We start from the raw sequence: 14,588 nt of genomic DNA on the forward strand, positions 1-14,588 counted from the left end.
ACCGAAAACGTTGATCACGCACTCATCATCCGGTATACCTTGAATACATTGTAAGGGATTAGCCCTCGATAAGAATATAGAAAGAGTAGATGATCATAGGGAGTAGGGAATTCCCTTTACATAAGGAGAGGACTGAATGAAGGATATACTTGGCTGTGCAGAATTTTAACGTACTATTAAACCAATGTGAAACAGGCAATCCAAGTCATTGATCCAAGTGAATGTTAAAACTTTACCTAGGATGATCATCAATGATACAGTACGAACGCAAACAGAAGTCAATCTATGATACTCAAGAAGGAAGACAAATTCATGCACACAGTAAATTAATGAAATATATCTCTCACATAAGATCTGAGAAAATAGGAGAAGGTTCAGCTGTTAAGTAGAAACAATTATTTGGTGAACTTTGAATGCACAAGGAAGTGCTTGCCGTGATGAATCTAAGAAATCATTTGCATTACATGTAGTCATCAGAGCAAGCAATATCATCGTTGATCATACATTTCACAGAAGCTATTGTTTTCTTGAAGGAAACGGACTCAAAAATCTCATCTTAAAACAGTAGTCCAGTGCAATGGCAGCAGGCAGAAATACAAAAATGTTCTCAACCACACTAACTGCACCATCAAGAGCAACTGATATTAAGGTATCAGTACTCAGCTCGAAGGATCTACCAGATTCCAACAGAGCAAGACCTGCAGACAGTTTACTTCCAATAAATAAAATAAACATTCTCAAGAATATGCGAAGAAAAGCTTTTAGAAATGACGTTGTCTTTGTTTTACCTCTAACAAAAGCAAATGCGGCAGGAGCCCCCATTTTTAGTTGGATATTATCCAGATCTCTTCTAACGGCATATCGGAATGTGACTCCAAACAAAGCACAACTTATGAAAACAACTGATGTCTGAACAAATAGTTGTGGAAAATTGTGGACTTCATAGAAAGATATGGGCAAACTAGCCAGAACGCCAACTATAGAGGAAACTGCTGCAGCTTTTACAGATTCTAGTCTCTCACCATCTTCATCAATATCACCACTAGACACATCTTCGAAGCTTCCTTCCTCAAGACTAGAAGACAAGGAACGCTGTGCTTCATCAATCATTTCTCTTGCCTGTAGCAATTCCCGTTGGGACTCTGCAATCTTGTTTATGCAATGCAGCATTGTAAGCACATTATTAAGAAAGAAAGAGTCCATAAGAAGCATCAAACAACAAGAAAGAAGATATTTTGATGATCGTAGAACTGTATTTATCATATAAAGCTCCTGTCACAACCAATTATTCAGCCTTCAATGTCATGGGATCACATGACAAATGCTACTGGTACTTTATGTTTGCCCAAAAGAAAGGAGGCATCGCTTTTATTTATTTTACCAGACCAAACGACATGATTTCAATGAGCTTTTTTTTTTTACAATGTATCTTAAACTGGATATGCATAACACGTCATGATGAAGCAAGCAGAAAAGATGTAAATTCCAAGTTATGAACTATGGGTCTCATGCTTGGCACTTTTATCCAAAGTATTATCCAGTGGGCATCTTCAACCCAGGAAGGATGGAAAAGTCAGTTCAGTAGAAGGCAATACAATGTCTTGCTTCAAGCTCTCTAGGCAGGTCTTAGAAATAGCATCTCTTTGGTGTTATATATATAACCATAGCTCTCTGCATTTGCACACACACATCAACACCCTCCCTAAATCACAATCTCAGATGCGCCCAAGCAATGGTTCTATTGTCTGGCTATCTAAAGAGTATAATCCCTCAAGGTCTTTAGCACCACATTAGCTCAAACACAGCAGCGTATTCACCAGACATACAAGGGCCACACTAGCACAGTAAGATCGGATCGCACCAAGCAACATGGTGCCGGTTGCCCGGTTCATGCAACGTCTTGGGCTCTTGGACATCGGGTGAGTGCAGCAGTGTCGGAGGCTGGACACAGGTACATGCAGATCAAGCCAGGTCGCTCTCCCGTGAGCGACCCACACATCATGGGAATGGACACCATTCGCTGAGCAGGCAAAACATCGAACAGGCTGGAGGCAGCAAGCGCGTCGCGGTGGCGGTGGCATACCTCGTCGCGCCGCTCCTCGAGGCGGCGGACCTCCTCGCGGGCGAGGCGCGCAGCGGCCTCCTGCCGCTCTATGTCGGCTAGCGCGGCGCGGGCGCGCTCCACGCGGCGCTCGGCGGCCTCGACGCCCTCGAGCAGCGACCGGTTCTCCTCGCGCTGCAGCAGCTCGTCTACCTTCTCCCCCACCGCCGAGCTCAGCCACGCCGCCGCGCCGCCGTCGACCTCGCCCCTGCCGCCTCCGCCCGCTCCCTCCCCGGGGGCGCACCCCACTCGGACGCTTCCACGACCGCCGCGGCGGCGCCGCGCGACGAGGGTGTTAGCGGGGAGGAGAGGGGGGGCGGCGAGTGGGCGGAGGAGCGCGGAGCGTTGCATTGCCTGCGTGCGTTCACGGCGGCGGCGTGCTCTGCGGGCTGCGGGTTGGATTGGAAGTGGACGGTGAGGAGCTCGCGACCAGTGACCAGTAGAGTTTGACTCACTGCGTGGGGGACCCACGCTGGTCTACCACTCACTGCACCAGGGCCCCTCGGAATATCTTGCGGGACAACTGGCCAAGAATTACAGAAGTCGCCAACAAAGCAAAATGCATGGCTAGGCCTGGTAACGGACCGAGACTGGATGCAGCAAGAATGTACTTGAACTGAAATCTGAATCGGGAAATACGATGTCTCTAAAACACTTGGGTGAAAATTGTTTCGGTTTCAAACCTGACAGGGACCTGAAACCCGATAAGGACCCTATGCGGTGCGGTGGCATCGGGCGTGGGCGACAAGAGTTGCGGCGGGCGTGGTCAGTGGGTGCAGGAGGCGATGGGAGTGGTGCGGACGATGATCGACAGATCGACAACGGGCGCAGAGGGCAACAGGAGCGGCACGGACGGCGGCGACCAACGCGAGATGCGGCAGGAGGCGTTAGGGTAATTTTTTAGACGCTCAGGAGGTTAGGGTAATTTTTTAGACGCTCAGGACGTCCGCAAGTGAATACCTATCCCCGTCTCACTGAACCTAACTCAGACCCTCGCCCCGCCAGTATAAAACCCACATAAATCCAATCCGGTTCGGTCTCGTTGCCAGTCTTACGCATGGCCTCTGAAAGTACGAAAATAATCCGAAATTACATGGACACGCATGGTCTCGAATGAAATACTGCTAGTAGCACGCTCTTACGCGTCGCTAAGGTAAAGAGAGATGAAAAAAAGGATAACACATGAATTAACGCAGCATGCTCGTGCTGTTCAGATCCCAGATAATCTGCTGGTTAGTATCCTAAATTGTAACTCCAAGATTGTGACCTTACCATGAGCAATGAAAGATTGTGACCTTACCGTGAGCAATGAAATCTCACTGACCCCGAAGAAAACAAGTATTGTGGGTAAATTTAGGAACTGAATGGGCATAGCTTGATTTTTATCCATTTTTTTAGAGATAATTTTTTATCTACCTGAGCAGCTGAGCCCAGCCCAAAAGAACTGGCCAAATACCCTTGTCGGGCCAAATCTGTACAACCATTTTAGGCCTAAAACATATTGGGCCCTCCTCCGTATACAAGGGTAAAACTGGAAGGCTCCAAGATTCGGAAGGCTTTGACGAAGGTTTCTCCTACCGCCGCTACAGCTCGCCGTGGCTCATCATTGGCGTCCTCGCCTCACCTCTAGTGATGCGACATAGAAAGTCAAGCCTATTTTCGTCGAAGTATTTCATTGTTGACGATACCCCACGATGAGGTTGACCCTGTGGAGGAGTGGTCCGACTCCGAGGTGGGCGACATTTTGGACTGGCTCGACGCCACGAAGGTAGGCTTGAAAACATATTGGGCCATCGTCCGTATAAGGGGTAAACTGGAAGGCTTCAAGATTCAGAGACCTTGACGAGGGTTTCTCCTAGGTTAAGGATGATTGTTTTACTCGTTTATCCGTTTATCTGCAGGTAAATACTCTAATAGGATCGAGTTTATTCTTTATTTGTTATCTATGGATATATTCGTGGATGCAAATTGCTACCAGCAGATATACAGGTATAGATATGGGTAAGATATACACATACATATAAAACTTGTTTACCCTTCAATATATATGACATGTGAGCCATACTTTTCCTAACCCTAATATCCCAACCACTCCAACTCCAACAACCCCCACCCCCACCCCGCCACTCAGCATGTGTCCCTAGCTAGCTCCCTGCCACTTGTCTGCCACCGCGCGCCACCACGCTGTCCGAGCACCGCCTCGAGCTGTGTTGTTGCCGCCTAGCCCCACCCCGAGTCGCTTCGCCTCTACCCAGCCTCACCCCATGCCACCGCCGCCCGCTCAGCCCTAAGCCACCCCGAGCCATGCACGCGCCACCGCCCAACCCCTCCCTACCCTACCTTGCGTTGTCGCAGCCACCCTCCCTACTACCGCCCAGCCGACGAGTAAATGGGTATACCCACGGGCGATGGGTTCAATCCCCGTTCTTCGCATGCGGGCATTCGCGGGTATACCCATGGGTGGAACAAAAACTGACGGGTATGAGTATGGGTGAGCACAACCCATACCCGCCATATCCGATTATCATCTCTATCCTAAGCGGACCCAACATTTGAATACTAGGTGTTCATAGTTATACAAATATTTCTTCAATATTTAGTCATATAATAATATATGTTATTTAGACTTCTTATCTCTTCGCTAAATACGGGTCATTCAACGACACAAGTTATAGTTTTTCATCCATTGTTGGGAGCTAGCTAATTATGTGTCTCATGATCACTTAAAATCTTATATGCATCTTATGTTGGATTACTCTTTCTTTGTATTGGTGCTTATTTTCTAAAGTTATAGTCTAGGTTACTTATTGCAACAGTACCACATTTTAAGATCTCAATCAATATTCCACATAATTATATTCTTTCTATAAACATTCTCAAAAAATATCAAACTCTAGATAATTCTTGTACTATCCTTGTAATATTGAGGGTATTCTAAATTAAGTATGTGTTGCTTTTAAAAAAAGTGTTCATATTGTGTGGCTTATGAAATTTCGTGGTATGATAAGACTTCAAAAAATATGATAAATATGTTCCATGACATATTAAAAAATAATTGGTTTGCAATAGAGATAATGTTGATAACTTTATATTTTACAATATATTTATCACATTAAATTATAGGTTCAGCTAGAAGGAAGATAATTATAGGTGTTTGGGGGTATACAGATGACCTAGACTATAAAAGATAACTAAAAAGAAGTCTATAGTGGTGCTCGTTACCAAAACTAAAAGAAATATTATGGCTATAGAATCATATTAGATAGCATCAGACATTTGGTATAGCGTGGCATAATGCTTTATTTTATACTCCAATTTAAAATACATTAAGATATATAACAAAATACAAGTTCAACATAAAATGAATAACTAGGAATGAGATGCACATTGCAATGAAAAAGTAAAAAAAAATTAACATCATGACTAATCATGTTTTTTATTGATGCTAGTATTACATATTGTGTAGTTTGTCTACTATGCCTCCGCTTTTGGCTCTTTGCAAGCACTCAGTGTTGTCAGAATGCGCAGAGATGATTGCGCAACTTTTGATGATTGGTAAGGTCAATATGCAAGTAATTATTTAAAAGTAGGGATCGATCTCAACATGCATTTCGAAGATAGAGACACAAGGAGTGGGAAGGTAGGATGAATGTGGGGATGTCGAATTCAGTAACAACTGCGATCAGAGATAGCATAAGGGAGATAGCAATTGGGAAGATAAGGATCAATGAGAAGGTTGATCGTGCTACAGTTGAACAGGTCTGTAAATGTTCTCAGCTGGAATGTTTGTTTTGTTCTGTGCCGTTTGGAATTAAACACATTCTGCTTGCACTTACATAATCCTGTTGTACCATTCCATCCCCTTCCAACCTGGCTAGCTTTCTTGTTAAGTGGAAGCCATTTGGTTTGAAAGTTTCTTCCTGCATTTTATATGCAAGAAATAAAAAAATTCTATATAATACTTTTTTGGATGGACACTTAGGAACAAGAATTTGTATTAGCTCATTTCACATCTCGTTCTACCTTTTTTTGCAGCATTTTTAGAGCATATTCTATTACCGATTATGTATATTATCCGAATGTCATCAACAGTCAACAAAATTATTTGTCTGTTGGAGTACTATTGACTACTAAAGCAAATTTCTCGAGCTGTTGTAATAATTAAATTATTTTCTGATTGCAAACTTTCATCAGATCTGACTTCCACCTTTAATATCTATTTGATGTTGTATATGTATAATTGAGAGGCAGAAGTTTTTTCTCGTATATTAGTATTAACCTTGTTGTTCTTGATGCTTATTGCATTTAAGTGTACTAGTTGGTTTACCTTTATCTAATTACTTGTATTTCGGTGTAGTAAATTTGTGAACACCTTATTTATATGCAGGCTATTGACCCAAGAACAAGAATGGTTTTGTTCAAGATGTTAAACCGTGGTGTTTTTAATAACATTAATGGATGCATTTCTACAGGGAAAGAGGTAACTATTAAGATGCAGTGCATATGCTATTGAACTGGCTTCCATTATTTCGTATTTCACATCAATTAAGATCTAAAACATTATGAGAATAATAAATGAAACACACAGGCCCTCGAGCTGTAGACAGAAGATAGAGAATGCTGCTTTATCTACTAGTTACAGGTCGTTGTTTCCTCATTGAGTATATTTATTAATATACTAGTCAATATTAATCCTTTTTTCTGTGCAGGCAAATGTCTATCATGCAACAAAGACATATGGTCAGGAGCTAACAATCAAAGTCTATAAAACCTCTGTCCTTGTATTTGAGTAAGATCTGAATGTCTATGCTTGTTTTTTTTTTATCTCAGATACTTGTTGAAATCTATTGTAGAAATGCTAATTTTGTGGATATGCTTTTTATCCTTCTATTACTTGTAAAAAAAATTGATCTGAAAAAGCATGCATGCTAAGAAACCATATCATTTGTTTATTGCAGGGATAGAGACCGATATGTTCAAGGAGATTATCGTTTTAGACATGGTTATTGCAAGCATAATCCTCGGAAAATGGTCAAGACCTGGGCTGAAAAGGAAATGAGAAATCTTCTACGGTGAGATCTGTTCTTCTTGGCATGCCTTATTCATATTTTTACTCTAGTAATTTGGCAAGCTATAGCTGCTATCTTTGATTTTAGTCTATCACACTGTCTGTTAATCTCTTGTACTCCGTATATTTTTCTCTTCTCATGTTAAGATTTTATAAAAAATGCTTTTTAGCAAAGAACAACCTTAATTATCAAAGTGTTGAATAACCGTTGGAAGTCAGGTAAATAGGTGATGCGGTAGTCCTACTATTTGAATCCATCCATTTCTTTGTTACCCTCGTTATAAAGTGAGAGCAGCTGGAATCCGATGCCCGATACCATTGCTCCTAAGGCTTCATATATTGGTGATGGAATTCATAGGTAAAAATTATAAAAGCATTTGACTATTGTATACTCCACAACTTTCTCATATAACAATGCTATGTTTCTATTTAATAGTTATTTGGGTTGGTAACATGTTTACCTTGCTTACGGTACAAAGTACTTCTAATTGTATAGTCAGAACATGTTCTTATAATTTGTTTTTGTTATCCATCAGGGAAAGGAGGCTGGGCTGCTCCTCGTCTTAAGGATGCTGCTCTGTCTGATGACAAGTTGCGTGAAAGCTACTTTGAGGTAGGTTCTTCGAAAAAAACTACTTTGAGGTACATGTTATGTCAGAAAGTATAGTTGCAATTCTGTAATTACTGGATCGATGTGTATCAGTGTCTATCATGCACGTCTGAACAAAGATAGATAGTTTGCTAATCTTGTACATTGCTTTGTCGATGACAAGTTGCGTGAAAGCTACTTTGAGGTACATGATATGTCAAAAAGCATAGTTGCAATTCTGTAATTACTGGATCGATGTGTATCAGTGTCTGTCATGCACGTCTGAACAACGATAGATAGTTTGCTAATCTTGTGCATCACGTAATCGTCTGCATATCCTTTCGATTTCAGGCCAAAGAACAAAACAAAAAAAGGAGCAGCAACTTTGAGCTAAATACTAGTTAAAATAGCGCTATCTCTCAAAAGAGTAACAATAGAAAACCAAAGGAAGGATCTGAATCATTACCTATTGAATATTTTGTAAATATCTTACACTAGGGTGAAGAGAACTAAGACAAAAACTCTTATTCTTATAATTTAGTGTCTGTAACCAACAACCTCACAATGGTAAATGACTTTAGGCCAATTTCTCTCTTGAATTGTGCCCTGAAGTTATTGACAAAACTCATGGCAAACCGCCTTCAGTCAGTTATCATTCCTATTATTCATGAGAACCAATATGGCTTTATTAAAAACAGAATCATACAAGATTGCGTAGCATAGGCTTTTGAGTACATTTACCAATGTCAACACTCTAAGAAAGAAATTGTAATATTAAAGTTGGATTTTGAAAAAGCCTTTGACACAATTGAGCACAGCACAATTTTGCACATGCTAAGACATTTGTGTTTTGACAGCACATGGATTGGATGGACTGAAAGAATCCTAAACTCAGGGACCTCTGCAATTCTGCTTAATGGAGTCCCTGGAAAATACTTCCACTACAGGAGAGGAGTCAGGCAGGGTGATCCTTCCGCAATGCATTATCAACAAGGCACACAACATGAACCTTCTCAGCTTGCCTTTTCCTGCCAGATTTGTTAGTGACTTTCCCATAATCCAGTATGCAGACAACACCATTCTCTTCTTGAAAGCTTCTAGAAAGAATTATTTTGTCTCAAAGGGCTCTTGGAAACCTTCTCACAATCCACTGGCCTCAAAGTGAACTATGATAAATCTTGCATGGTGCATCTTAATATGACTGGAGAAAAGGCTAATCAATTAGCTAGAGTTTTTGGTTGTCAACTGGGAAAATTACCTTTCAGTTATTTGGGACTACCCCTGGGAACAACAAAGCCAAAAGTTGAATACTATGCACCACTGATGAACAAACACAGAAAGAAGGCTCACTGCAACCTCATGTTGGTTGACCCAAGCAGGCAGACTTCAGCTAGTCAACTCTGTTCTATCGTCACTACCAACATATGCCATGTGTACACTCCAGATTCCAGTAACTGTTATTGAGTATATTGACAGAGCCAGAAAACATTGCCTCTAGAGGGGGCTGATCTTATAGCAACACACAAACCACTGGTGGCATGGAAGAAGGTAACCAAACCAAAAGCCAAAGGTGGTCTGGGAGTGGTCAACTTGAGAAATCAAAATAGTGCACTCCTAATCAAGCACTTAGACAAATTTTACAACCAGAAGGAGCTGCCATGGGTTAAATTGATCTGGGCAACCTACTATTCTGATGGAAAAGTGCCACATGCTGCTCCAGAAAAAGGATCATTTTGGTGGAAGTATGTGCTCAGACTTAGTGACTTGTTCAGGGGAATGGCTACATGCAAAATAGGTAATGGCAAATCAGCTCTATTTTGGTTGGATCTATGGAATGGTCACCTCCTCCATGATCTTCTTCCAAGGCTATTTTCATATGCAAAAAACAAAGCAATCTCAGTGGCAGATTTCCTAGCAGACACTTCAATTCAAGCTCAATTCCATATTCCCTTATCCATTCAAGCTTATGAGGAGTACAACAAATTACAAGAACTTTTACAGGGTATTCAGATACCACAGGATCCAGTTCACAAAGATCAATGGCACTATATTTGGGGTTCATACACTTATTCCTCAAACAAATGCTATAACCTACCATACAAGCACATTCATCCTCCAGCCCCTTTCCTTTGGATCTGGTAATCCAAATGCTGCAACAAACTTCGAGTCTTCTCTTGGTTGCTCCTCATGGACAGACTGGACACAAGAAACATCCTCCGAAGGAAAAATTTCAAGGTTGAAGGTAATAACTACAATTGCGTCCTCTGCAGAGAGCACACTGAAGGAACTGCACTTCACCTCTTCTTTGAATGCCGCTTCAGTAAGAGATGTTGGAGCCTCTTGGGAATCAATTGGAATCTGGACCTTCCCGTGTTCAGTATGATGGCAGAGGCAAAACAGAGCTTCAATTATGCCTTTTACATAGAAGTCTTCATCATTGCTGCTTGGGGCCTCTAGAAGCAACGAAATGGCATGATCTTTGAGCATAAATAGCCTTCTGTCCAATCCTAGAGGACAAATTTTGCTGATGAAGTTCTACTTCAAGCAAACAGAATAAAGGATGACAAAAGACTTGAGATCTTAGATTGGATACAAGCAGTTTTTTCCTAGAATCTAATCCTCTCTTCCTGGCTTCTGCTGCAGGCCCTCTTTTAGGCTTTCATCTTCTGCCCGACTGGTCTCTTGTGTGTGTGTGTGTGTGTGTGTGTGTGTGTGTGTGTGTGTGTGTGTGTGTGTGTGTGTGTGTGTGTGTGTGTGTGTGTATTCTCTCTAATAAAATTTCACAGTAGGGGCTTCCCCTACTGTCTTCCTTTCCAAAAAAAAAAATTAGTGTCTGTGTATCATTTTCAATTTTCCCATGTACTTACTGCACCGTTTTTTCAGATAATTACGACAATGCGGACGCTTTACCAAAAGTGCAAGCTGGTCCATGGTGATTTGAGTGAATACAACATTCTTTATTTTTGAGGTAGTTGAACTGTTAATTAAGCCTTTTTTCCATACTACACCTTTCATTTTTCCAGACATGGTTCTTATCTCCCTCCCGATTTGCTTGTTGTGCAGGGTCACTTGTACATCATTGATGTTTCACAATCAGTTGACCTTGATCATCCTTCAGCATTGGACTTCTTGAAGGAAGATTGTTTGCATGTTACTGTAAGTGGAAGTCGATTAGATCACCACACAGATATTCATAGATTGCTATGTCTGATATGTGCTACACTGTATGCAGGACTTCTTCAAAAAATGAGGTGTCACTATCATGACAGTAACAGATTTATTCAATTTTGTTATTGATCAAAACATTGCTGATGAAGATGTTGATGATTACCTGGAAAAGGTACCTTGGATGTTTGAGTATAGAACAACACCTTTCAATCTTTCAGTGTATCTGTAACTTTCTACAAGCCACCATGATCATGCATGGTACGTGATGGGCAGAAAATCTGATTAGTTAACAATATTGTGTTAATCACAAATTCAGCAAAAGATTTTGGATAGTAGAGATACATTTGCAAATGATGATGAAATTTCTCCAATAGTCATGGTGCAGGTAAGATTAATTCAATCTTGTCTTCTGCTCATATTATCCATAAATGTACCTTCAATATTGGCATTTCGAGGAAGTGATTCTGTGATTGAAAGTGATTCTCTAAAATAAAATATATTGATAAAGTGATTTTCTGCGGGAAGTGAATCAGCGGAAGCTGCTTTTTTCAGCTGCTCAATTTCTAGTTCATTTCAGAGAATCACTCCCACGAATTCTACTCAGGGAGCTAAAAGCTGAAAGCTGCTGTTTAGTAGAGCTCTCACTGATTCTAGTCGGGAAGCTGCTCTGGGAGCTCTGCCAAACAGACCCTAAGTAGCAGATCTTGTTGACAGAACAAACTTGCATTTACTTCATCAAGGGCAAATGGATAATGATGAAGTAATAGAACTAAGACTCCACATGTTTTGGCTGTAGCGTATAGGGTGTGATCTCTCCCTGATGCCTCATACCAGTTTGCAACTGTGTGTTCAATTTTTTTCCTTTAGATGTTACTGCTACCTGGTTTACTACTAATGTACTTGGTTTGTTTGCATAGACGTTGGATTGTGTGAAGCAGTGTGAGGCAGATACAGTCAACATGTCAATGATGCAACGCTCTTCCTTTGGGTACGAGCCAACAGCGGATAAGCTTTATGACCAGCCACTGTTAGGATTTGTGCGGACCGAAAAGCAACAAGAACAATGGCCACAGAATACAGTGGAAGAGCCCTTGGATCTGCAAAATAAGTGCTCGTTGGAGAATAAGGCAGAAGATGAAGAGGACGATAGTGAATCTTGTTCTAGTTCTGATGAAGATGGTTCATGGCATGAGGCTAATCCCAAGATGGGAACTGAGGAAAGGAAGGCTGCTTGGAAGGAGAACAAAAAGAAAGTGAAGGAAGAGAAGAGAGAAGCTCGCAAGACAAAGATCCCAAAGGTCGAGAAGAAGAAGAGGAAGAAAATGGCAAAAGCAAAGTGCAAGCGGTAGCAATCTCTGTGGGCAATGAGTGACTAACTTCGCCATTAGATTGGAAGCACCGATAACGGCAAACTTATCTTGAATGAACCTGCAAGATATAGCCTCAATGAGTGTCTATAACGAGGAAGGATGATGTTTCTCCAGTGATGATGCAATCAACGCTATATGCAAACGATGCTTTGTCATTGGATTTTCAGGACGATTCACCTTTTTCTTTGTGCTTTTCCGGTTCTTTTTTAATGTATTACTTAGATAGCTACTGGTGAAAGGAAAGCTTTGAAACTGTGATATGGCCCTGAAGCGGGAGTATAATGTTTCTGCAACTGTGCAAATGGTGACGTCGTTATATTTGCATTTTTTGTACTTTGTGAATTTCCAGGTACTTCAAATGTAAAGAGTAAAGTACACCGGAAAATGGCAGCATAGCAGACAAATGTTCTAGCAAACGAATGACCTCTGGAAATGCTAATTGCAGAAACATCTACATTCGGATTTCATATTTAACAAGGCATAGCACTTCAACAGCACAACGATTGCATCGATATAAAGAACTGTTACATATGTTTTTCTTCTTTTTCTGCAAAGAAGATACATGGTGTTATCGTCTCTCAATACTCAATTGCTCACCTGAAGTTTCTGAACAATCTGACATCAACACGAGCTTGAGAAAAGAGGTGACATTAGCGGTATGGAAGGTTGGGATTCAGCGATCAAACTGTGCCTGGGAATCGATGATGCAAGCAAGGGTTGAGGTGCAAATAATGTATGTATAACTAAGAAAAAGTTAAGCAGCTTTGCATGCGGAATTGCTAATTTGCGCAATCGTCAGCACACTCGAAATGTATAAAATAGATCCAAGGATAACATGCAGTTGAACATTCTGAAAATTTCTACAAAACAAGGGAACATAGTTGAAATGCACTGATTGAATTATGGTTTTCTGAAGTCTGAACACTTCACACAAGCCAGAAAACACCATGCACGCCCATGCACAGATCAGAGCATACCATACACCAGTCAAAAGTTGGGATATAGTTAGAGCACATCAATTTCTCAATAGCAAGTAACCAGGCTCTTAACAAGTGCTCATCAGCGGCAGCAAATTGCAATACCTGATAACATCACGCAGGCATAAGCTTCGGGTAATATCTGTAGTGAAGCGGGTAATTCAAATGGAACTTGTTAGGAGTCCTAGTTCTAAGGGTAGAAATCATCTACGAAAACAGTAATACTTCATGCTATTTGATGGATGGATCATTAGTGGTCTTTTTGTGACAACTGGAAAGTAGAATTTCTATCATCTTTGAAATGAAAAATGTTGGTCAGAATCTGGTAATAATAATTTTTTTAGGGGAAATCTGGTAATAATAAATTGTTGCCGAAGTTACAGTTATCACAATGTTTGGTCAGGACTGCCAAAGAATTATGGATGACAAGGCTTAAAGGTAAAAAGAACTTAAGTGTATCCATGTTGAGCAATGAGCAAATAGGTTTATACAATGCAAACATCCTTGAGAATATCAGGTCATGAACTACAATCTTCTGCCTTGTTCAGGTTTGATTCTGCTATCTTGTGTCCGCTCATCGCGAGACAATTATTTTAATGGTACTGTGGTGATAACATGGCAGGTTTTCTGTAATATTACTAATATGTATGCCCGGGCATCTTCTGCTGAAATACCTAATCCTGCTAGAAATATGGGCGAGCCCTTCTTGATTTTTTCTAAACTCCTGCTGAAATATCTAATCCTACTAAAATCTGGTGCTACAATACAAGATGAATCTAACCTTATAAGTGATCTTAGGGAAAGTAATCAACACATTGACACCTTAATAATTAAAAATCTGGTTTATGAATAGAACATTTAACAGTATTATGAGTTCATGCGGTGATATACAAAATTTCTAATTGCGTGCACACCAATGTAGTCATTATCACTGCAATCTCACGGTAATACACCAATACAGAAGCAAAAAGAAGCTTTAAAAAGATTTTATAAGGCGCATAATGCATACATGAAACATATCTTCACTTACAAGAAGGATGTAAAATATTGACTCTTAAGGTCCAAATCAGCAAATGTATTCTCTATATCAATAAGAAGTAACAATTAATATGCTCCATAAATAAACATTTAAATGCTTAATATGTCATTCTAGTAATCATCGGTACAACAACACATTGTTTACAGAAATCAGAAATGGCATGTTAAAATTAAGCAACTGCAATTTCAGAGATGAAGCATACCATGATTCACTTCATGTTATACAAAAGCTATGAAAGAACTCTCAGGATTGCATCAGCACAAGCTGGGGAAGACC

At 40.6% G+C, this 14,588-nt stretch overlaps 1 protein-coding gene and 1 pseudogene across 1 annotated transcript; one reads left to right on the top strand and one right to left on the bottom strand.

The window, feature by feature from the left end:
- Window positions 1-379: 379 nt before the first annotated feature.
- Window positions 380-2,632, bottom strand: LOC133897779 (uncharacterized). Its single transcript, XM_062338602.1, has 3 exons — window positions 2,084-2,632; window positions 789-1,149; window positions 380-698 (listed from the first exon to the last, which is right to left on the bottom strand). Exons 1-3 carry the CDS (start codon window positions 2,450-2,452, stop codon window positions 517-519), a joined length of 912 nt encoding a protein of 303 aa, XP_062194586.1. The 5' UTR covers window positions 2,453-2,632; the 3' UTR covers window positions 380-516.
- A 1,877-nt stretch (window positions 2,633-4,509) lies between these two features.
- LOC133897053 (uncharacterized) lies at window positions 4,510-12,681 on the top strand (annotated as a pseudogene).
- Window positions 12,682-14,588: the final 1,907 nt, after the last annotated feature.

Source organism: Phragmites australis, chromosome 17 (genome assembly GCF_958298935.1).
Source record: "Phragmites australis chromosome 17, lpPhrAust1.1, whole genome shotgun sequence".
Taxonomy (NCBI): domain Eukaryota; kingdom Viridiplantae; phylum Streptophyta; class Magnoliopsida; order Poales; family Poaceae; genus Phragmites; species Phragmites australis.